General features: G+C 35.3%; 1 protein-coding gene across 1 annotated transcript in view; it reads right to left on the bottom strand.

The window, feature by feature from the left end:
* The window catches only part of ERC2 (ELKS/RAB6-interacting/CAST family member 2), a 386048-nt gene that overhangs the window by 21542 nt on the left and 341499 nt on the right, over positions 1 to 23007 (bottom strand). Inside the window, exons 15-16 of the mRNA XM_039349739.1 lie at positions 18244 to 18375; positions 10875 to 10941 (exon numbers count right to left, since the gene is read on the bottom strand). Of these exons, the coding sequence (XP_039205673.1) occupies positions 10915 to 10941; positions 18244 to 18375 (159 nt within the window). The 3' untranslated portion in view covers positions 10875 to 10914. The remainder of the gene's footprint in view (positions 1 to 10874; positions 10942 to 18243; positions 18376 to 23007) is intronic.

Raw genomic sequence — 23007 nt, 5'->3', positions numbered from 1 at the left:
GAAAAGTTTTTAATGTTTATGTTCTATTAGAGGATCAAGTGTACGTAGTTCACAATAGCAGAAGAATGCTATTTGTCAATTATGAATCATTATGTAGTGCTTCTCCAACACTGAAATTCATTCTCATCTATTATTATTATTGCATTAAAAATAAGCTTGAAATGCTATAATGATACACAGGGTTTCCAAAATGCAGATCTGTAATTTCTAGCCTTTAGAAAACATACTGTAAATTGACTGATAGTTGAAATGTTGCCTCAATAGAGACTATTGTAAAATATAATTATATATATTTCTCCCCAAAAAGTCTCATTGAAATAATTTTAATAGGGAGGTAGAAAACAGAATGAACTAATATAAAATCTAATATCAATAAAATGGAAATCAATAAACAAACTATATGTTTATTTTCTACTTTGCATTTGATGAATGATGGGCATTCTGACATTTGGAAAGGGAATAATTTTAAATAATTCCAGAAGTAGCAAATATGTGGGACAAACAAGGAAATAATTCCATGCCAATTCCAATTAAGAAAAATATGATTTCAACCTCAACTGAATTTTACTGAAATCAGGTAACAAAATGGTGAACCACAGTTTGACAAATCTCAGGAGCTGAATTCTTTTACTGGTCAGTCCCCTGGTTGGCTGTGTTCCTGGATGCAGAGGACATCTGGAGAACGGTGAGAATGTGAATTTTCACTGTTACTAAAAGATGGGACATCTGTAGATTACAGATATTTATGCTGGTGTACAACTTTTACACAACCTCTAAGAATCAAAATGAGTAGTCTAAAATAGAAAGAAGAAGAGAAGGGTAAACTGAGACTGTGAAGAAAAAGAGTGCCCTTGAAAACCACATGGAAGTTTCACCTGGTCCAGAATGAAGCTGAGCAAGCAGCTATTCTCTCCCTCCCCCCATCTCTCTCTCTATCAAATTTATTGGCCTCCCAACGTACCCTCTATAGATAAGCCTTGGTATGCTCATGTGACACTCCTGCTTCATGAGTTGTACTGATTGCCAGTTTGCTTCCAGGTGTATTTCAGGCTGTAGGTTCAGTCTGGTTACTACCTTTAAAGCCCTAGATGGCATAAGGCCTGGCTATGTGAGGAATCTCGTATTTAGCTAATTTGATCTGACAGACTGGCATGCTCCAGGTTGTTTGATTAAGGAAGATCCCTAAAGATCCTAACAATGCCTTCTCTATGAGCCTCTAGGATGAGGTTCCTCCTGAGATTGAGTGACTCCCACCCTGATGGCATTTCAGACAGTCTTAAAGATTTGGCTGTTCTCCCAGACTCTGGACTTGGATGGCTTAGAAGCCATGGTGGTGCAGTGGTTAGAATGCAGTATTGTAGGCTAACTCTACCCATTGCCAGGAGTTCGATCCTGACTGGCTCAAGGTTGACACAGCCTTCCATCCTTCTGAGGTCAGTAAAATGAGGACCCAGATTGTTGGGGGCAATAGGCTGACACTGTAAACCACTTAGAGAGTGCTATAAAGCACTATGGAGCAGTATATAAATCTAACTGCTATTTTATGGTGTGTTAGTGGAATTGGATTCAGAAGCAGAGTTAGTTAAAGATTGTATGGTTAAATGGGCACAAAATTTTGATGAACCGATTCTATTAGACACATGGGAGATTATTTGGGTGAGGAATGTTAAATTTACACAAACCCAAAATTTACGGGAAAATTTTTATAAAATGTTTTATAGATGGCACCTTGATCCACAAAAAATGTTTCGTATGTATTCAAACCTGCAGTCTAAATGTTGGAGATGTGGTTGCTTGGATGCTACTTATTATCATATTTGGTGGTCATGTAAAAGTATAAAAGCTTTTTGGATTAAGATATGGTGGAATATTCAAAGAATTTTTAAAAGAAGGATAAAATTTACCCCACAATTGTTTTTGTTGGGTATTGTTTCGGATTGTGATGATAAAGAGATTATTTTAATGTTAAATTTAATTACTGTGGCTAGGCTGTTAATAGGGCAATATTGGAAGAAGGAATCTTTGCCTAATTTTTTTATTTTTTATTTTTTTATTTTCCTTTCTGTTTTTTATACATAATGGAGTTAAAGTATGTTATAATCTGTTTATTGAGTGTAATGATATTGGTTTAAGGTTTATTTGGGTTTAAATTTTTTTTTTTTCTTTTAAGTTCTAGTTAAGCCTGTATTCAGCTCTGGGAAGAATGGGGGAGGGTTTTGGGGAGGGTTGGGAGGGATTGGGGAAGGGGTTTTTATTGTAAAATTTTAAATTTTTTAAATAATAAATAAATAAATAAATAAATCTAACTGCTATTGTTGTTGGATGGAAGAGACTTCTTGCTGGATGTCTGATATATGTTTGGCATTGTTGACTGAATTCAAATATAATAAATAAATAAAATCATCTGCTATGACTGGCTCCCAGCATGCAGACCCAACATGATCCTCTTGGATAGCCAGCCATTATGACAGAGTCCATTGGAGTTAGGTGGCTCTAATGAATTTGAATAAAGAAAATAAATTAAAATAACATCACCAGCATCCACCATACCTGGCTATAACCAAAATCTAAAATCCTAGGATATTGTGATTGATGGTCAGCAAAAAGTTGAAAACAAGATCTTGGCAACAATGAATTTTTGTTTTCTCTAGAATAACCTGTACTATGTTGAGGTAGAAATAGGAAATAGAAATCATAGTTTTGCTATTAGAAGAAAAAAGAAAAAGAAAAAGTTATTAGAACCACATAAGAAGCAAATTTAGTGATCCTTCTTTGCTTTTGTCTCCAGTTTACAACATAAAATTCTCATAGAGAACTTAGTGAAAATATAATCTGTTTTAATTTCTTTTCCATGGGAAGGTCATTTATTGTATATGCATTACAATTCAAAGAGACGGGAAGCATTATCCAGTCTGAACACAAAACTCAAATGGATTACATCTCAAAACGCCATTCCAAACTGAATACGCCACACCATATAATTTAAGAGGCCGAACTGGTGGAAGCATTATAAAATGTATCCTCCTTATCCAAACAGCTCCTTTAGATGTATAGTCTACATGCAGCTTTAAACATTGTATTCTACTTCAAAAGCAAAACCAGTCACCTCTGAAACAGCATTTGTGCAGCGTATGTGCCAGCAGCAAACAACATATGGCAAATGGGAAACACCCTTTGTAATCACAAAGATTTTCATGGCAGGAGTTTGTAAAGAACATTGTTCTGAGACATGTAATCACATTAGAGTTCAAGGTGAATGAAAAACAAAGCAAAACAAGAAACACCAAATGCAGCACTTAATTCCAACACATCCTGAGATTCACAACATAGCTGGAGATGTCCCCACGCTGCTATTTTCCTTAGCTGAATATCAAAATAAGGAAATAAATAACATGGGCAAAAGAGTATATACATACCTGAGCTTAGAATTTAACCCTGTTAATTTTGACCTTTTAACCTTCAAACAATTAAAAATAGGCAGTTCTTATAAGAGAAGAAAAATAGTAAGAATATTTGCAACCTGTTTTACATTTTTGATGCTTGCATGCTGTAAGAACTAAACACAATATCCAGAGTGCTTCCCAGAATTAGTTCTCTATATTGCAAATGGCCAAAACAACACAAAATTACAGACATGTACCTAAACAAACTTATAAGTGACTGGGGAATGTGGGAAAGATTAAAAGTCTCCTGAAATGTGACATGTGTGAATGGCAGGTTGACAGTTCACTCTGTGGCTCTAATTCTCCACCCCTATTAGCAACAGTTACATATCCTCTAAAACAAATCAGAGTAACTGTAATGTTACCCAGCCAAATTATCTCAATGTTGTTAATATTGGGGTGAAATGGAGTTGCAGAGGCTGCTTTAAAAACTCCCCTGCACCATTATATTTTGCTGTAAATCACCCAAAGTCACTTAGGTGAGATAGGCAGTGTAGACGTATAATAAACAACCAAACAATTAGTTATCTAGAAGGCATTTCCCAGAGATTTATTAAGTGGGGAAAAACAATTGTACTCAGCATCAGCCACAGTGAAGTCCATTGAAAGTAGCACTTTTATGGAAAGCACATTCATTTTCACAGGATTTATTTTCTAAATCCAATTGGAGGCAGGATGCCTGCACCTTTCAAAACAATTCAGTTATTGTTGTGCTAATGTAACATTAAGAAGGATAAGCTTTGCATCATTACAACCATAACTAGAAGATAGTAGAAGACGTTGTAGATTACTACTGAGTTCTAATTACTGAAAAAATGACATAATTCATCTGGATATGAAGCTGGCATCTAACCAAACCTTGGTTATGTTAATGGAATAGCAGGGCAATGCAAAACAGATATAACAAAGTCTGATTCTTAATAACTCAAATATCTAAATTAGAAATCAAGTTTAGTCCCAATCCCCCAATCCTTTCAAGTGCTTCTTTTCAACTTATCCCATAAAAAATAATGATTGCTATTACCCTTACAGAGAACTGCACTGCTAAGAAGGGGAAATTCCCCTTTCAGTTCAAACATAGAAGCACATTTGGATTTAAACTAACTAGAATTTATCTTAAAATTTGAGGAAATTATTTAAAAGATAATTTTCACATGCCAATTTGGTCCTGGTTGATACATACTAAGACTGTGAAAATCCCTTGAAAGGGTGGTATCAAAGCACTTCTTTTTCAATTGTTAAAGCAGCCTGTCTTTTTCCAAATTGATGTTACAATGTGTCAGAAACCACACTGGCATGGAGACAGAACCAGCAATAGTTTCGATAAACAGCTGGGCGAATCTGGGAAAACACAGTTACTTTAACGATTTATACACCCTCTCATATCTTTTTGAAAACATTTGCAGAGCCTAATACAGGGGAAATTATGGTAGTACTTGAAGAACTAGGACAGGGGTCTTCCAACTTGGTCCTTTTATGACTTGTGGACTTCAACTCCCAAAAATCCTCAGCCAGACATGCTGGCTGAGGAATTCTGGGAGTTGAAGTCCACAAGTCATAAAAGGGCCAGGTAGGAAGACCCCTGAACTAGGATGTTATTACACCATCAACCATTTAAAGCTCAACCCAAACAAGACTCAAGGGAGTGCTTTTCACCTCCAAATTGAGATGCAAGGGAACAGTTGGGTGTTATGTGGCAAGGGAACAACTACAGCATGGTCTAACACCAAAGTATCTCAGCATGACACTCAACAGGATGCTCTCTTTTAAACAGCATTGTCTGGACATCAAGGCAAAAGTCAGTTCAAGAAACAAAATTATCAGGAAATTGGTAAACGACACATGGGGAGCTCAACCATCTATGTTGCATACATCAGCTTTGGCCTTGAGCATCTCTGCAATAGAGTATGCTGCTCTAATATAGGACGCATCTGCAAACATGAAACAAATTGATATTGCCGTCAATGAAGCATATGCTTAATGACAGGTTGTCTCAAACCTGCACCCATTGTGAAAATTTATTCTCTCACTTGCATTGCCCCAACTAAGATCACGAGAGAAGTAGCAGCAGATGCCAAGAGAACTACACAAAAGAATGATCCTCAACATCCCCTGAACAGAAATATGCCCCAAACCCACAGACTCAAATCTCAGAACAGCATTATAGCAAGAACAAACATTCTCGGGGGCAATGGTGGGATTCAAATATCTGAACAACCAGTCCTCTCTGTGGATGTCACTTCCGGAAGTCCATTCTGGGCTTGGGCAACAAAAAATTAGCTATTGGTTCTGGCTGGGGGTATACAAAAACAAAATTGAATTAAAATATGGAGGAAGGAGACCATTGAGCAAGAAATAACATTAAAGAAGGATATGGATGAAGGATCTGATCTCCCTTATGCTACTTGGAGGACACTGAATAGGTTGAGAGTTGGAGTGCCTAATTGTAAAACCAATATGCTCAAGTGGATGCTCTTAGAGGATAACAATATGCTGTGTGAATGTATAGAGACACAGAGCCTGGTCCATCTGCTGGTATGTTGGCTACTACCAGAAATATATACCAATAATGACTTATTTTTGGCTAATGACAAAGCCAAGAAGGTGGCTTCATTCTGCCAATTTAAAGTTTGATCTAGAGAAGAAGAAGAAGAAGAAGGAGGAGGAGGAGGAGGAGGAGGAGGAGGAGGAGGAGGAGGAGGAGGAGGAGGAGGAGGAGGAGAAGGAGAGGGAGAGGGAGAGGGAGAGGGAGAGGGAGAGGGAGAAGGAGAAGGAGAAGAGAAGGAGAAGGAGACAAAACTATAAGATAGTTAAAAAGAAATAATGGATGTTTCTTCTCATCTAACTCTTATTGAATTCAAACTTGGGAAAGAGGAATATATCATCATCTGCAGCATGCATCAAGATCCTTCTTATATCCATCAATAATATGCCTTCTTCTGTTTAAAAGGGACTCAAGGGGTCAGGATCTAGACCAGACTAAAGAATCAAGAACAGATCATTATCTATTCTATATGGTTTGCAAGTGGAAAATTTATTGAAAGTTTAAAGAAAAAAAGGCATAATGGAGTTTTGTGATAAAGAAACAAACAGCCAAGAATCAAGAAAGTGTTATTTTATAAGGAAATTCCATTTTTATAATAATAGTTTAACAATTCTACTTCAGCTTCTTTCCCTTTGGTTTAAATTGCTTTCTGAATTAGATGAAAATGAAAATGATAGATTCTACATTTTATGTTAAACCATGATTTATTAAACCATGGTTGGATTTCTGAATTATAATTGGCTGGATTTAAATATTGTCCTAAATAATAATTAATTAATATCTAGTACAATATTCAACTTTCTGAACTCAGAACCAAATGTTTCAGCAAACCTAAATGGATAACTGTTATTGCATAACACTGTATAGCCACAATCTGGAATGAAAAAGAAGTATAACTTATTTGAGCTACATTTTCTTCGAGGTTAAATTACTGTATTTTAGAAGTAAATGTTCCATTATTTAATGCAGTAATGTGAGCAGGTAGGGGAATAGTGAAAATCTATTGTTTTTCTTTCTTTCCCATTACTCTTTTTAATGTAAACTTATCCCTGCAGTCAGATAAAAAACTTCTGTCATTCAGATAATATGAGCTGAATTTAATTATACACAAGACACACTCGTTTCTCAGAGACTTGTTCTATTCATTGGATTGGAGAAGTCTGTGGAAGATCATGTCCAATATATTCATGAGTCCTCTGAGAGATTCCACATTTTAGAAGCTGAAACCATCTGTTCAATTTAATACTCAGTATAGGATAAGATCCAGAAAGGAACACACACACAAAACACACACAATCTTTGGGGATGCACACCTATGTTTCCATCAAAATTCACTATTAGAAATTTACTTCAAAGAAACAGTGCCCTGTTCTTTGAACTTTGACAGAAAAATGCCATTATGTTTGTCTGCCTACCTGCCTGCCTATCTAGCTCTATCTAGTTCTGTCTATCTGCCTGCCCCCCCCTCTAACCATCTGTTTTTCTATCATATATCATCTAGCTATCATCTTCCCCTACTCCCTCAGCAATGGGTTTGTGTCAAAACTCAATTTGCTCCTTGGCCTTGGACAAAGTTAAAAATTATTTTGAGGGTTCTTTGAAGGCGGATCTGAAAAAGTAAACAAAGTTAGTTATAAGAATAGTCTGTGCAAAAAATAAATAAATAATCCCATGCTATGTCAGAAACAGAACTGAATGCTGCAGACAGACACTTTTGGGAAACACTTGAAGGTTGGATTCTTCACTGCCTTTGGTGTATGTTTCTGATAAAAAAAAATACTGCTGTAGGTTCTTATTCATTAGCTTGGGGAAATATTTGAACAGAGATACATATCACATGCAACGATCACTCTGTCATGCCAGCTTTCACTTTCATAAAATAAGATTCAGTTCATATCTCATGAGACATTTCTTGTAGCATTATACCTTAGTGTCCAGTCAATCAACATTTATGACTACTATTAGAAAATCTTTCCTATACAAAAATATTTAAAGGTTTATATTTAAAAACTGACTAAAACTGAATTTCTTTGTCTGTCTGTCTATCTATCTATCATCTAGAGACTATTCAACAATCACAGTTTCCTGGGAATTGAATAAATCAAAGCACTGAATGAAAAACAAACCTAATTAACAAAAAAATTAAAATAAAATGAAGAGTGACAACAATTCTGTTGTCAAGTCTGAAGGATCATTTCTATGGAAGCCACCATTTCTATACCTTTAGCCTTTAGTCCTCAACTTACAACACTACATTTAGTGACTGTTCAAAGTTAGAGCAATACTGAAAAAAGTGACTTATGACCATTTGTCACAGTTACGACCATTACAGCATCCTCATGGTCACATGATCAAAATTCAGATGCGTGGCCACTGACTCATATTTATTATAGTTGCAGTATTCCAAGGTCATGTGATCACCTTTTATGACCTTCTGACAAGCAAAGTCAACGGGGAAGCCAGGTTCACTTAACAACTGTGTTACAAACTTAACAGCTGCAGTGATTCACTTAACAACTGTGGCAAGAAAGGTCATGAAATGGGGCAACATTCACTTGACAAATGTCTTGCTTAGAAACAGAAATTTTGGGCATAAGTCAAGGGCTACCTGTATTCCATTTTATGTTTTAAGTCATTGTATATTAAAATGATCCATTGATCTGAACCGGGGGTGTCAAACTGCCAGCCTGCAGGCTGGTTGCATCATGCGGAGGCCACGCCCACCCCCCACCCCCCAGCTCCGGCAATGGGAAAAAAGTCACAATATGTCACGACACGTCACATGCCGCAGCGAGTTTGACACCCGTGATCTAAACTATATGATTAAAATTATCCAATATTAGCCACACTGATGTTTACCACTTTTACACCCAGTAAAAAATCCTGAGATAAGGCAAATGCAAATTTAATGTCTGTATTACGTTTAAAGTCAAATCTTAAAATACTGATTTCACTTGAAATATGAACAATGGCACTAACATATATGTATATCCAGTCATGGCATATAATCAACTACAGATAGCAGGGACACTGCCCAAAATTAATAAAAATAACTTTGAGGACATATGCTATTTAATTTATATTTTAGCAATAAATGCACATTAACCTATTTTCTGAGTGGAAAAGAATTCAGTTCAGCAAACTGCCAATGTCCTGGAGCAAATGAAAAATGTCTTCTATTTCTAACTGGCTGGGGAAAATACATTTTGATCTAGATTTCAGAAGAACTGGAAAAGGAATGATGAAAGGAAGAGGAGGAGGAGGAGGAGGAGGAGGAGGAGGAGGAGGAGGAGGAGGAGGAGGAGGAGGAGGAGGAGGAGGATGGTTCTGGAATAAACAATATGTTATAAATTATATTGGAAAGCCTACTGGCAGTTTTGCCTAAATGTGCTATAAAGGTAATCAAAATTAAAATGTGTTTCTGTATGTGCATGCAGAGATAGATACTGATCCTCACTCTCTTAATTTGAAAATATCTACATGCACATCTTAATTGTTAAATTTCTTCAGTATTATTTGTAGTATTAATTTTAATTCATGATTTTCAAAAATGTATATTGTGTTTCCCTTTTTAATATTGGTTAGCTATTCTAAATACTCAGCAGATGAAAAAAGCAAATATATGTTATCGTACACAATGTACACACAACTGCAGTATAGAAAAATTCTTAATAATATGATATAATCCTTGATAAAGAAGAGTTTTATCATTATCATTAGTGTGATATAAAAACAAATTCTGAATCTTTAGTAGAAAGTCACATGAACAAAGTATGTCTCTTTTGAAATGCATTGTTTGGGAATGGATGTGGAAAATAATCACAAATTAATAACATATAAAGTGGGTGTGTTAATGAAAATCTTGAGAATTATTGAATAATCGTTTTTGTTGAAACACTATTGTGGCTGTACCAGAAATAAATTTGCTTTCTGGCTGCATAAAAGTTCCGTGTCAAGTCTTTATACACAAATATTCCCAGGATTTTTCTATTTCATGTTTACCTTCAAATAATACTTTTCAGTCTATTTTATATGATTTAGACCATTTCCTGCAATGACACTGATTCAACATCATCATTATTATCATTGTTATTTTACTTTCTATATTACTTCTTATTTGCCATTAGCCAAAAAATAAGTAACTGGCTTGGTGAAATTAATGAATGAATCAATAATTTAATTGGTATGATTAAATGGAAGTCAAGGAAAACTAACTGGAAAATATCATAAGTAAGTCAGTCTTGAAATTTATTTGGAAGAACATGACAATACAACATGATGAGTTTTGATTATTTTATTTAATTATACCTATCCATCCATTTTTTTTAGAACCACTGGCATAGTGGTTCTAAATTTTCTATTTGATAAAAGGAAAAGAATAGTCGTTATACCCTAACATAGACAAACCCTCACATTCCTCATCCTAGCCTTGTAGACCATTTCTCAAAACATTTCTTAAGTCAAGGCTGACTTTTGATTGACTCTTGTATTCATGATTAGGATTAGAACTAAATGTAGTTCATGTGGCTTTATTGCCAACAATATAGAAGTATTTTGCAGTTGCCTACTTTTAGCCCCAGAACATTTTGGTGGTCTCTTATCTAAGTATTAACCATATCCAATCCTGTCTAGCTTTTAGCTCAATCGAGGCCAGGTGGGTGCTTCCATGTAACTGAACATCACCATAATATTTTTCAACTCTCTAGAATCATATAGGATATGTTACAATGGGAAAGATTGTGACTTTAGCAGTAATAGAAAATTGCTCAGTGGAAATCACTATCTCAGCTTGCTTGTTTCTCATTCACAAGAGGTACCCATTAGTGCAATTAGAAATTACAATAATCAAGCATTGCATCCCAATATAAAATAAAATAGTATCTCACCTTTCAAAACAAAACTGGAACTTTGGTTTATAGGAACCGGTTATGCCCATATGCCTTCCTCATCATCCTGCCAGCCAGACAGTAGGAGGTAGATTGAAGTATTAACATTGGAATAAAAGAAGAAACAATTAGTTATCTCAGTGCAGTTGAAGGTCTATTAATCTTTGGTGATGAAAGTTTAGGTTCTCAAAGACAATGGAATGAAATGTAAGCAACAATTATTTTCCTTCCTAGAATTTTTCCCGCAAGGGCAGGTTCCATGATCAATCAAGTGCTGATCATTGCAAAAGACAGAAATTCAAAAATGTAGTGAAACATGGCTTGACAAGAGTTACAATTTTGCATCAATAAAATATTATGAACCTGATTAGGTAAGAACAAGTAAATAAGTTCATAATTCTTTCAGAGAACACCATTGCTAACTATACCTATCAGCATTATGATTATCCATTGGTCTTATTTCTGAGGAGGGTATAAAGAATTTTACTTAACATGACTATTTAAGTGAATATATTAGTAACTATTTTAATGAATCATTTTAGTTCTGTATAGCATAGAAATATACTATAGTGATGGTCAAAAGAGACTATATTTACTGAGGCAAATATAGAAATAGAATCATCTGGCTGGAAGGGACCTTGGAGATCTTCTAGTCCAACCCCCTGTCCAAGGCATGAATCTTTATTCCATTATAGACAGATGGTTGTCCAATCTTTTCTTGAGAATCTCCAAGGATGGCACATCTGTAACTCTGGGAGGTATGTTGATTCTTACTGTTAAGAAATTTCCCCTTAATTCCAGTTTGGGTCTCACCCTGACTTTCATCCATGCTCCTCAAATGCTTTGGAAAATAAATCAACCCCCTCTTCCCATGATAGTCATTTCAAGTATTGGAAGATGGCTATCATGTCACTGTCTCTTCATTAGATTAAACATATCTAGTTCCCTTAGCCTTTCATTCTACAGTTTAGCATCCAGACCCTTCATCATCTTTGTTGCTCTTCTCTGCACTCTTTCTAGGGCCTCAACATCATTTTTGTATCATGGTGACTAACTGGCTTTTGCTCCAGCTGTATCTCTCCTCCCTCACACACATCCTTCAACCCCAAATGTTTCCTCTATGTCTAAAGATGGGAGCGGAACAAGTGTGGGACTGAGCAGAGACAGCAATGTTGGTACAGTCCTAAAGAATGTACTCTTATAAAAAATGTGAATCTAAAGGAACTTTGCCTGATAGGAAACATGCTCCACTTCTCTCAAGATGCCAACAATTTTCTGCTCCAAGTGCAATTTTATGAGCTTCATTGCATGTAGTTCCAGAATTTTACTTAACCATTTAGAATTATTCAGAATGTATTTATTTAGAATAAATACTGTTCCAAACTACCCTAATATGAATGAGATCCTGATTTTTTTTTTTTTTTTGCTTGACTGAAGTTGAAAATTACCTTGCTTTTTTTTCTTTTGTAAGGATTTTATTTTTATGTGTGTAACATAAAATAGAAACTGTCAGAATAGTATTAGAGGGCAGAATTAAATTAGTGTGGTTTTGAGAACAAAGAATTTTCCAGCTGAGAGATTACTTGATTTAAAAAGAAAAGGAAAGAGGGAAGAAAGATGGCTTGAAAATGCCTGCTTTTTCAGGATAAATCTGTTGAATACATTTAAAGGAATTACTGTGTTGAATATTAATGATCATGGATTCTACTGAATTTTTCTCAGGCAGATAGTAATTGTTCTATTCTAATTCTTCTGCCTGGATTACAATTGCAGTCAGATGTTAAATAATTTCCCAGGATGGGATCAAATCTTTCTAAGCTGTTGAATACTCTCTTTCTAGGATGTTTGTCATGCAATATTATATTGTTTCTTCTCACTAAAAACAGTTAAGTATGTTTTTTTCTGTGGAAACGGTTAAATGCCCTATTCTTGTTCACCTGTTCAGGTAATTCTTCAGAAAACATTTAGTATACGGCACTGGTAAAAATAATGCACATATTAGATGATGCAAAATGCTATTCTTCAAGCATTGTTCTGCAGGAAAAGTGATAAAGATTCCCTCTAGATTAGGTCAACTTCATGTTGTTTTGTTGACTACCTATCTATCTATCTATCTATCTATCTATCTATCTATCTATCTATCTATCTATCTATCTATCTATGTCTATATACATATATATAAATAAATCTTCAACAATGATTTGGATGAAGGGATAGATAGGGAACTCATCAAATTTACAGATGACACCAAGCTGGCAGGAATAGCGAACACTCCAGAAGATAGGCTTAACATACAGAAGGATATGGGCATTATCTAACAAAATGAAATTCAGTGGTGAAAAAAGTAAGGTTCTACATTTAAGCAAGAAAAATCAAATGCACATGTATAGGTGGCACCTTCCTCAATAGTAGTAACTGTGAGAGGGATCTTGGAGTCCTAGTGGACAATCACTTAAATAAGTGCTGCAGCTGCCAAAATAGTCAACACAGTGCTAGGATGTATTAACAGAGGGATAGAATCAAGATCACATGAAGTGTTAATACCACTTTACAATGCCTTGGTAAGGCCACACTTGGAATACTGCATCCAGTTTTGATCACCACGATGTAAAAAAGATGTTGAGACCCTAGAAAGAGTACAGAGAAGAGCAAAAAAGATGATTAGGGGCCTGGAGGCTAAAATATATAAGGAATGGTTGCTGGAATTGGGTATGTCTAGTTTAATGAAGAGAAGGACTAGGGTGATATGATAGCGGTGTTCTAATATCTCAGGGGTTGCCACAAAGAAGAGAGAGTGAAGCTATTCTCCAAAGCGCCTGAAGGCAGGACAAGAAGCAGTAGATGGAAACTAATCAAGGAGAGAAGCAACCTAGAACTAAGAAGACATGTCCTGACAATTAGAACAATTAATCAGTGGAATGACCTGCCTCCAGAGGTTGTGAATGCTCTAATACTCGAAATTTTAAAAAGAGACTGGACAACTATTTGTCTGAAATAGTATAGAGTTTCCTGCCTGAGCAGGGGGTTGGACTAGAAGACCTCCAAGGTCCCTTCCAACTTTATTATCATCATCATCATCATTGTCATCAACATCATCACCATTATATATTATTATTATTATTATTATTATTATTATTATTATTATTATTATTATTATTATTATTTACTTGTTAAATTGATTTGCCACCTGTATTAGCATAGCATAACACAACATAGCACATCATCATATTATATTATATATTATATGTAAAGATAAATGTAAAGGTAAAGATTTCCCTGTCCCTGTCTGACTCTAGGATATGGTGCTCATCTCTGTTTCTTGGTTTACAGAGCCAGCATTGTCTGAAGACATTTTCTGTGGTCATCTGGCCAGCATGACTATATGCCAAAAGTGCACGGAATACTGCTACCTTCCCACCAAAGTGGTAACTATTAATCTACTTGCATTTGCATGCTTTTGAACTGCTAACTGGGAAGGAACTGGTGCAAGTAATGGGAGCTTAACCCATTGTGTGGCACTCAGGTCTCAAACCCAGGCTGTCAGCTTTGCAATTGACAAGTTTGGCATCTTTAATTGCTGAGCCTTATATTATTAGTGTAGTGTAGTGCAGTGCGGTGCAGTGCAGTGCAGTATATAGTATATTCCTAATAATACTATATATATTTCCCAAGCTGTAGCACTGAGATGTCTTGGTGTTTACTCATCCAAACAATAACCAAGTCCAGCCCTGTTTAGCTTTCTGAGATCAGCTAAGGTCATCTAGTGACAGCTCCTTTGCTGAGCAAGACAGAGTAGAAAACAAATAAATTTAGATACTATTAGGACAGAAAGAAAGATTCCCTTTCTAAAAAACACTTGAAAATTTTCTTGGAAAACTTCAGTAAAATGCCTATCTCCTCAGTATCTCTGCTCACAAATAAGATACAGAATCTGCCTACATCTTAGATATTTTTCAAATGAAATACTTCTGGAATATTTGCTTGGACCTAAGATCAATTAAAAATGCCTTACAACACAATTGTCACAAGTTTGATGATTTGCTTCTGCTTCTTCAGTTAAAAAAATCTTGCCTGACAAGACTTGTAATAGATGCCTTTCATGTCCTTGAGCACAAAGAATTAACATCTCAACTTAAAGTAAATCTAGTGAAAATAATGTACTCATCTTATGAAATAGTGTTTGTTTTTTTTCTCCCAAAAAGCATGGCGTAAGGGGGTTAGTATAAGACATCCTATTCTTGTCTTCTGCCTGTAACTGGTGGTTTGAGCTGTCAGACATGTTACTACTGGCCCCAGGCCTGTGAAAGCTTTCTAGCACTTGCAGACAATTTTACTTTTTTTAACACAGTGATTGCCAAACAAGGAATTTCATTTCTCACTCACTGTGACCTGAAAGGACTCCAATTTTCTATCATATATAGGACCCTCAAAAGCAAAATCTCAGAAGGTGTTAATCTTCAATATACAAGAAACAAGAAGGTCAAACAGAATGAAGTAAAAAAATTCTTTCATTCATTTGGTTTATATCCCACCTTTTCTCAAGCCAGCTTACATAAAGAGCCTGCTTCATTTTATTCCCCCAATGTTGTGTTGCAAAAGAATGACAGCCCAATATCACCCTTATCTGAGCTTTGGTCTTCCCAGTTCTACTCCTGTATCTTAACTACTCTATCCTATTGGCTCTATCTAACTATGAGTTTTATGAATCTCCTGGAATTCTTTTGTGACTTTATACCAGTGTTGGGAATTAAATCAGTCCAGAGATTTTTGTATGACACAAACTAGCTTAATAAAACTATGCTACAATCAGTTGACAGTAGCTGTACAAAAAAATAGATACATAAACTTTGGCACATCAATGGTTAATTTGAAGTTTGCTTGATCCATTTGCTAGTGGTCAGACTCTGGCTGACTGTGCAGTTTTCCAATGGCATAATTAATCTGTTTACTTCCTTCATTAATTAGATACTGCTATATATATATATTAATCCCTCCATCACTCTGTTCTCCATCACTTCTGTTATTCTCCATCACTTGTTATTCCATAGTGTTCTTACTATTTAAGTATCACTTGTACTGTTTATTTAAAGCTAATATTTTCCCATCAACTTGATTGCCAATGGTTAATGTAGCCAGTTTTTACTTAAATAAAAATGCCCAGAGATTTGCAAATATTACCTTGGGCAAACCAAGACATTCTGAAAATATGTCCTTATAAGAGACTAATTTAGTCTCTTATAGTCTAGATAGAATATTCACATTTTACCCTTTCTGTATACAACCTCCTGAAGCATTATCTAATAACCTCTAATAAAATTCATCCAGTTTTTAACTAGGTAATAAAAAGCCCTGAAATACACACTGAACCTCTCTCTTTTCTTTTTAGAAATAAATCTAATTCTCCTATTAAGCAATGCCCTCTTTGTATTTATATGTTAACATTGATCCACCTGTCATTTCCTCCATCTCATTAGATCTCTATTTTCAGCAACATTTCCCTTCAAACAAAAAATATTTTGTCTTATTTTTATGTGCATTGGACCATGGAAAACTGAAGGATAATTTATATGGCTATAGATGTTATGCTTTTCTCCTAGTTTCTTCTAATATACACTTTGTTAGCAATTTTGTATGTTATATACTTTTTTAAACATGCATTTTGAATTCATTTTTAAAGTTATATGCAATGTTCTCACACTCTCCACATGCAACTCGTCATACCTTAATTGACAACATTTAAAAAAGGATCTATCTGGATTCAAATCCGTAATTTTGATTGGGGACTGTTAATTAGACCAGTTGCTGTTCACATGTGCATTCTACACATTTTCCAAACCAAGCCCTTCCTCAGATGAATGGAATGGTGAGCTCAGCTTGTAGTTCTATTAAAGGAACCTTGGACTGTTCAAAAGTGAGATATCAACATTGACCAATAATCAAAGATGAATAAGAACAAAACTCTTGCCAAGATCTCTTTGAAAAGTGTGTTCAGAGCGTGGGTGGGGTATTACAGAGCGAAATGTGGAAAGTCATTCAGTGCAGTAGTAACAAAAGTTTTATTTCATGTTGGTCGAGATGAGGAAATGACTTTTTCATGAAAGAATCTCTCTCTTTCAACACCTATCACCTTTCTTTGTTCAGTAGTTGGTTTTTCTTCTTTTGAACAGACTCTGTAGGGAATAAATAAGGAACCAACATGATGTAGTCGTTAAGGTGCTGGATAGGACTGAGGAGACTCAGGTTTAAGAAAACCCTCAGCCATTCTTAAAATCACTCTTTCTTCACTTAATGTATCCCACAAAGTCATTGTTTGTGATACAGTTGGAGAAGGAAGTGCTCTGTATACGGCCTTAATTGCTTAGAAGAAAGTGAAGGTATATACAGTATCTAACAAATAAAGCAAGGGTTTTTTTTTTTTTAAAGATCTTGCTCCCTCACCAGATTGCAAGCAGCACAGTGGCTCACTTGGTTAGGGCACTGGGTTGACAATCAGTAAGCCCACGTTTGAGACCTGAGTGCTACTGTGTGATGGTGATTTGCTCCAGCTCCTGCCAACCTAGCAGTTTGGAAGCATGCAAGCTTGAGTAGATAGCTACCATCTTGGTGGGTGCATTAATGGGGACATGAAAGAAGCCCGCTGGGCAATGGTGATGTCACTGCCTAATCCTGTCAACCCAGAAATGCCTGGTGCTTCCGGCATGAACATAAGTGACCAGATGGCATGGATATGCTAAGTTATTTCATTTCTTTTGCCCAGAATTTGGATTCTTCCCTTAATCTCAGCTTCCCACTATTTTTTTCCTTATCTATTTGTGGAAAAGGCAGACATTTTATGGATAATATAAATCTTTGATATTTGAAGTTTTTTTGAATAGGAGAAACAAATAACATTGTTTTGTTAATTTAATATTAAAGGACATAGAGCCACTTAAGGAGATAAACCTTTTGTTAATATTGATTATCACATTCAGCTCAGTTAATTCTTTTTTTAGCAACTGAGTTCACGAAACAAAGCCAGAATAGATTATATCTGTGTAGATCAGCTATCTAAGCAACCAAATCTCATTTCTCCATTAAAAAGCAATTCTTCAAAAATATTTTAATGGTTACACTGAGATCCTTCAAAAGTGCTATGAAAAGAAGAAGGAAGAAATCATAACAAAAGGAAGAAAAAATACCAAAGGAGGAGAGAGGAAGGAAAATGTTTGGATTCTCTCAGTGATGGAAATAAATAACAAAGCTATTCATTTCAAAGAGCAGATAAATTATATTGTTTATTTTTCTCTTTGAACCTTTATTTTGTCTTGAAAATTGCCCTGGTTAAGAGGTATAAAGTATAAAAATTAAATCAAGAAGAGTGGTGCCTCACCTGTTCTGGAGAGGGTCTATGATTGGAGTGTGTTCTTCCAGGAGATCTGTGATGGTGGTGGTGGTGATGGTGGTGGTAGTGATGATGGTCATCATCATAGTTGTCTGCCATCAGTTTCATTCTGTTCTGAGTCTGAAGGAAATAAAAAAAAACACCAAATGCTAGAATGCATTAGACAATATCTCTACTATGAGGCCAACATTTCTTCCTCTAATGAAGTATGTGGTATGAAATATGTGGTAGCTGGTTATCAGGAATTATCTGAGGCTGGAAAAGGTAGTCACCTGTTTGTGTGTTTAATAACTTGCATGGATCCACCAACAAATCAAATTTCAGAATTATCTCTATCGTGATTACCTGTGAATTTCAAGAATATTTGGCTTTTTAAGCTGAAAAATAAACTTTTTTTCCATGATAACTAACAGTATGGAACTACTACAACACAACCTGAGCAGTCCTCAAGAACTGAGTAAGAATGAGTAAGAATATGCTAGAGATAGATAGATAGATAGATAGATAGATAGATAGATAGATAGATAGATAGATAGATAGATAGATGGAACGAACGAACCTATGTAGTCATCTCATGGAATCAGCAGGAAAGCTTAAACATCAACCTTCATGGACTGAATACTTTTCTACAAGCCCCACATCCTTCCATAAATTTTAATACTGGACCATAAAACATAAATTAAGAGAAATATGCTTCAGAGATTGAATATTTATTTATTTATAAGAAATCATATTTCTAAAAACCACATATTCTGAACAATGCACAAAGTCTAGCCATGGATCACACCTCTTTTATTGAAAGCATTGCATTTTGCATTTCAGATTTATCATTGGATAAATGCAGTGTAAAGATTTAGAGCAAATGGGCCTAGTAGGTAAACATAGGAATCCAACTTTCTAGCTCTACAAATATAACCTAAATAGTTGATGACTCCTCTTGGCCAATAATCTAGAACAGGCATGACCAACTCACGATGTCATGTGACATCACGTGATGTATCGTGACTTTTTCCCCATTGATGGCAATAGGGTGGGGGTGGTTTCAGTGTGACGCATCTGGCCCATGGGCTGGCAGTTTGACATGCCTGATCTAGAACATGCAGGATGTGTGGGCTAATAAGAGAAAAGTAGAAAACATTTATCAAACTTAATCTCTCTTTTAATATGAATTGATGACTGACATTCCAAACTTGTGCACTTATTTTTACTGATTTGCAGTCATAATGTTTTATAGAATCTGAAACCTATCCCCCAATCCTATAGTGAGAAATCCCTTTTCAATCTACACAGCATCTAGTCGATTTTAAGGATTGGCCTTCTCAAATAAATCGTCTCTGACTAACAAAGCAAAGCAAAACAAAAAATTCTACAAGGAAGTAGGGAAACAGATGATCTTAATTTTTTAGCAACCGGTTTTCTAAGAAAGGGCACCTCTAATGCTTACCCTATTTCTTCTTTGAATTTTTCAAACATTTTTATTTGTTTATTTTCTTATTAGTGAACAGCTTTAAATTTCCTATCTTTCAACTATATCCTATAAAAATGCACAAGTTAAACAAGAAGATATATGCAATCCTGAAAGTGTTTCCTATAATGAGGTGTTGGGGATTAAACTTGTCATGGAGTAAGAACTGTGAATGAATGATGCCATTTTCTTAATATAGTGCTGAAACATAAATAAAACACTTTTAATATTGATTCTTGCTGAATCCAAACCATTGAAAAGCAAACAGAAAACTACAGCTAACACAAAGCATGATACACTGAGTAGAGCAGCTATATAAATTGATTAAATGAAGGAACATTAAAATATTTCACGGTATAATTATTCTTCTGAAGTCTTTTTTCAGTGTAACTGCATCCTATCTTTTGATTAATATCAAATTATGTGAGAACTTTCTGATAAAAAAAACATTGTTTTGCTGACTTACACATTGGCTAGAATAACAGGAACATGCAAAGTTTAAGATCACATTTTGGCTTCTCTTATGGTACTTTCATAAGAAATATACATTTATATTCATGATGCTTAACTTGGACATTGCATCTTCAGTGGTTTCAAGCTTCCAAATATGACACAATCTGATGTCTTATTTTAGGGGGTGAAACGGGAAAAATAAAAGCATCTGGAAAATATGGGATAATTATTATTTTTTCAATCATTTAAATTAAATACTGTGAAATATTGCAGCTCTGACTAATTCCTTTTAAGAGTCAGAAAGCTTTGTAATGCCAGGTATAGTTTTATTTCAGGAAGAAATTAATTAACTAGATTGGAATTTGTCCAGAACCTCAAGGGATCTACACTTGAGAAACAAAAAAGCAATGGGACTTTTATTGACCCCATATGTTTAAAAGCTTAGGGGAAAAAATAAAAAAAAATAAGCATGCTTCCAAATGTACTGGGTCTCTTGACAATGTGATGAAAAATATTGATCTGGAGGGAAGAGTGCCACCTACTGATTTTTTTCTGCCACCATTTCCTGTAGTTTCATGATTTTTTTAAAAAATACATTGAAGTTTCCAGTTAGCATTGGACAGAATAAAACTAATCTGTTTCCAGTGAGTATCGGACAGAATAAAATTACCAATCTTGAGTTAGTAATATATCTATGAACATGTACTTTGGTATCTCTTCGCTTTTATGTTTTAGAAAATATGGTTAATTAAGGTTTAACTTCTTCAATTAGTTTTGTAACTAATATTCAGTAAGTTCAATGTTACAGATGATGACTCAGTAACACTTATCTTTTTCTTCAAAACATTTTGACTTTAGCCTGTAAAACCTGATTTCAGTTGCTTTAAGTATAATGGCAGTTTTAATTCTAAATTTAACTTCATATTTTGTTTTGTGTTTCAGTATTAAGGATTTCACTTAATCAGGAAGTAACAACAATATTACACAGAATGAAAAGACACAAGTGGGACACATTATTTCCCTTTTGTGCAAAACCTTTAAGAATCATGTCTGACCAAATGCTTATGGAAACTTGCAGTGGGAATTACGCACACGTAGGAAGAGGACAAGGGGATCAGATACATAAACAGTTATACTCTGGAAAAATATGCTTTTGAATAAATAATTCCTCCTTGGCAACATATTCTCCTGGCTATACTTAATCTGATATTTCACTTAGCAGAGCCAAATTATAACAAAGGAATTGATCCTTAAGGATTATCACTTCATGGAGCAAGTCTCTGGATAATACATTCTGCAACTTATCCTGTTAGCAACCAAATAATGAAAATCATATTGTAATGTAAGCTTGGCTCTTAAGGCCATCTTCAGACATCATGTGTTTAGTTCAGGTCTCAGTAGAAAAAGGTCTGAACTAAAAGTTTTTGATGATTATGCTAATGTTCTTTAAATATCTGATATATGAAAAATCAGTTAGAAAACAAATGCAAGGGGTGCTGGAATATTTATATACCATTTTAAAACTTATTTAAAAGAGCAATGAAAGTGGCATCCCAATCTCCTAGAGAATATCACTTACAGGTTCATAATTAGAGTAAGAGTACAGGTTAAAAGCCGAATATAATTAATTTTTTTAAAAATGCAACTGGATAATATTTACACTGGCATAACATTTCCCTTTCTAACAAAGCTCACTGAGCAAGTGGCCTTACATACCCCAAGAACAGGAACAAACCTTTTTAACTTTCTATGTTTTTTAAAAAAGTATTATATCAGATTCAGCCAAGATCCTGTGGGTTACAGAATGCTAGTGAAAAATAGATCCACAAAAAGCATGGAAAACAATTTATTTGGTTTTGGTTTTTCATAACTGCCTGCTGAGAGTATGTCAATTTCACACTAGAATAGAATAGAACAGAACAGAATAGAATAGAATAGAATAGAGCTGGAAGGGACCTTGGAGGTCTTCTAGTCCAGCCCCCTGCTCAAGCAGGAGAATAATACCATCTCAGAAAAGTGACTGTCTAGCCTCTTTTTAAAAATCTCCAGTGATGGAGTGTCCACAATTTCTGGAGGCAAGCTGCTCCACTAGTTAATTGTCCTCACTGTTAGGAAGTTTTTTCTTAATTCCAGGTTGCTACTCTCCTTGATCAGTTTTCATCCATTGTCCTTCCCTCTGGTGCTTTGGTGAATAACCTGACCCCCTCTTCTTTGTGGCAGCCTCTCAAATACTGGAACACTGCTATCATGTCTTCCCTATTTCTTCTTTTTTAAAGACTAGCCAAACCCAAAGCCTGCAGCTGTTCTTAATATATTTTAGCCTCCAGGCCTTTGATCATCTTAGTTGCTCTTCTCTGAATTTTTTCCAAACTCTCAACATCTTTTTTGTGATATGGTGACCAAAATTGGCTGCAGTATTCCAGGTGTGGTCTTACTAGGGTTTTATAAAGCAGTACTAATACCTCACGTGATCTTGATTCTATGCTGCTATTTATACAACCCAGGATGGTATTAGCTTTTTTGGCTGCTGCTGCAAACTCCTGACTCATAGTCAAGTGATCATCCACTAGGATTCCAAAGTTCCTCTCACAGTTACTGTTTTTAAGCCAGGTCTCACCTAATCTAAACTTGTACCTTTGATTTTTTTCTGCCTAAATGTAAAATTTTGCTTTTTTCCACATTCAAACTCATTTTGTTGGGTAGGGCCCATTGTTCAAGTTTGTCAAGATCTTTTTGGATCCTGAGTTTGTCTACTGGGTTGTTTAAATGCAACCCATGCCATCTGTCTATCTAGACCAGGGGTAGGCAAACTTGGCTCTTTTATGACTCATGGA

This window comes from Crotalus tigris, unplaced genomic scaffold, assembly GCF_016545835.1.
Source record: "Crotalus tigris isolate CLP2741 ecotype Arizona unplaced genomic scaffold, ASM1654583v1 scf7180000017567.3851432, whole genome shotgun sequence".
Classification (NCBI taxonomy): Eukaryota; Metazoa; Chordata; class Lepidosauria; order Squamata; family Viperidae; genus Crotalus; species Crotalus tigris.
Note: the sequence above shows the minus strand (reverse complement) of the source record. Positions and strands in the feature narration are given on the sequence as shown.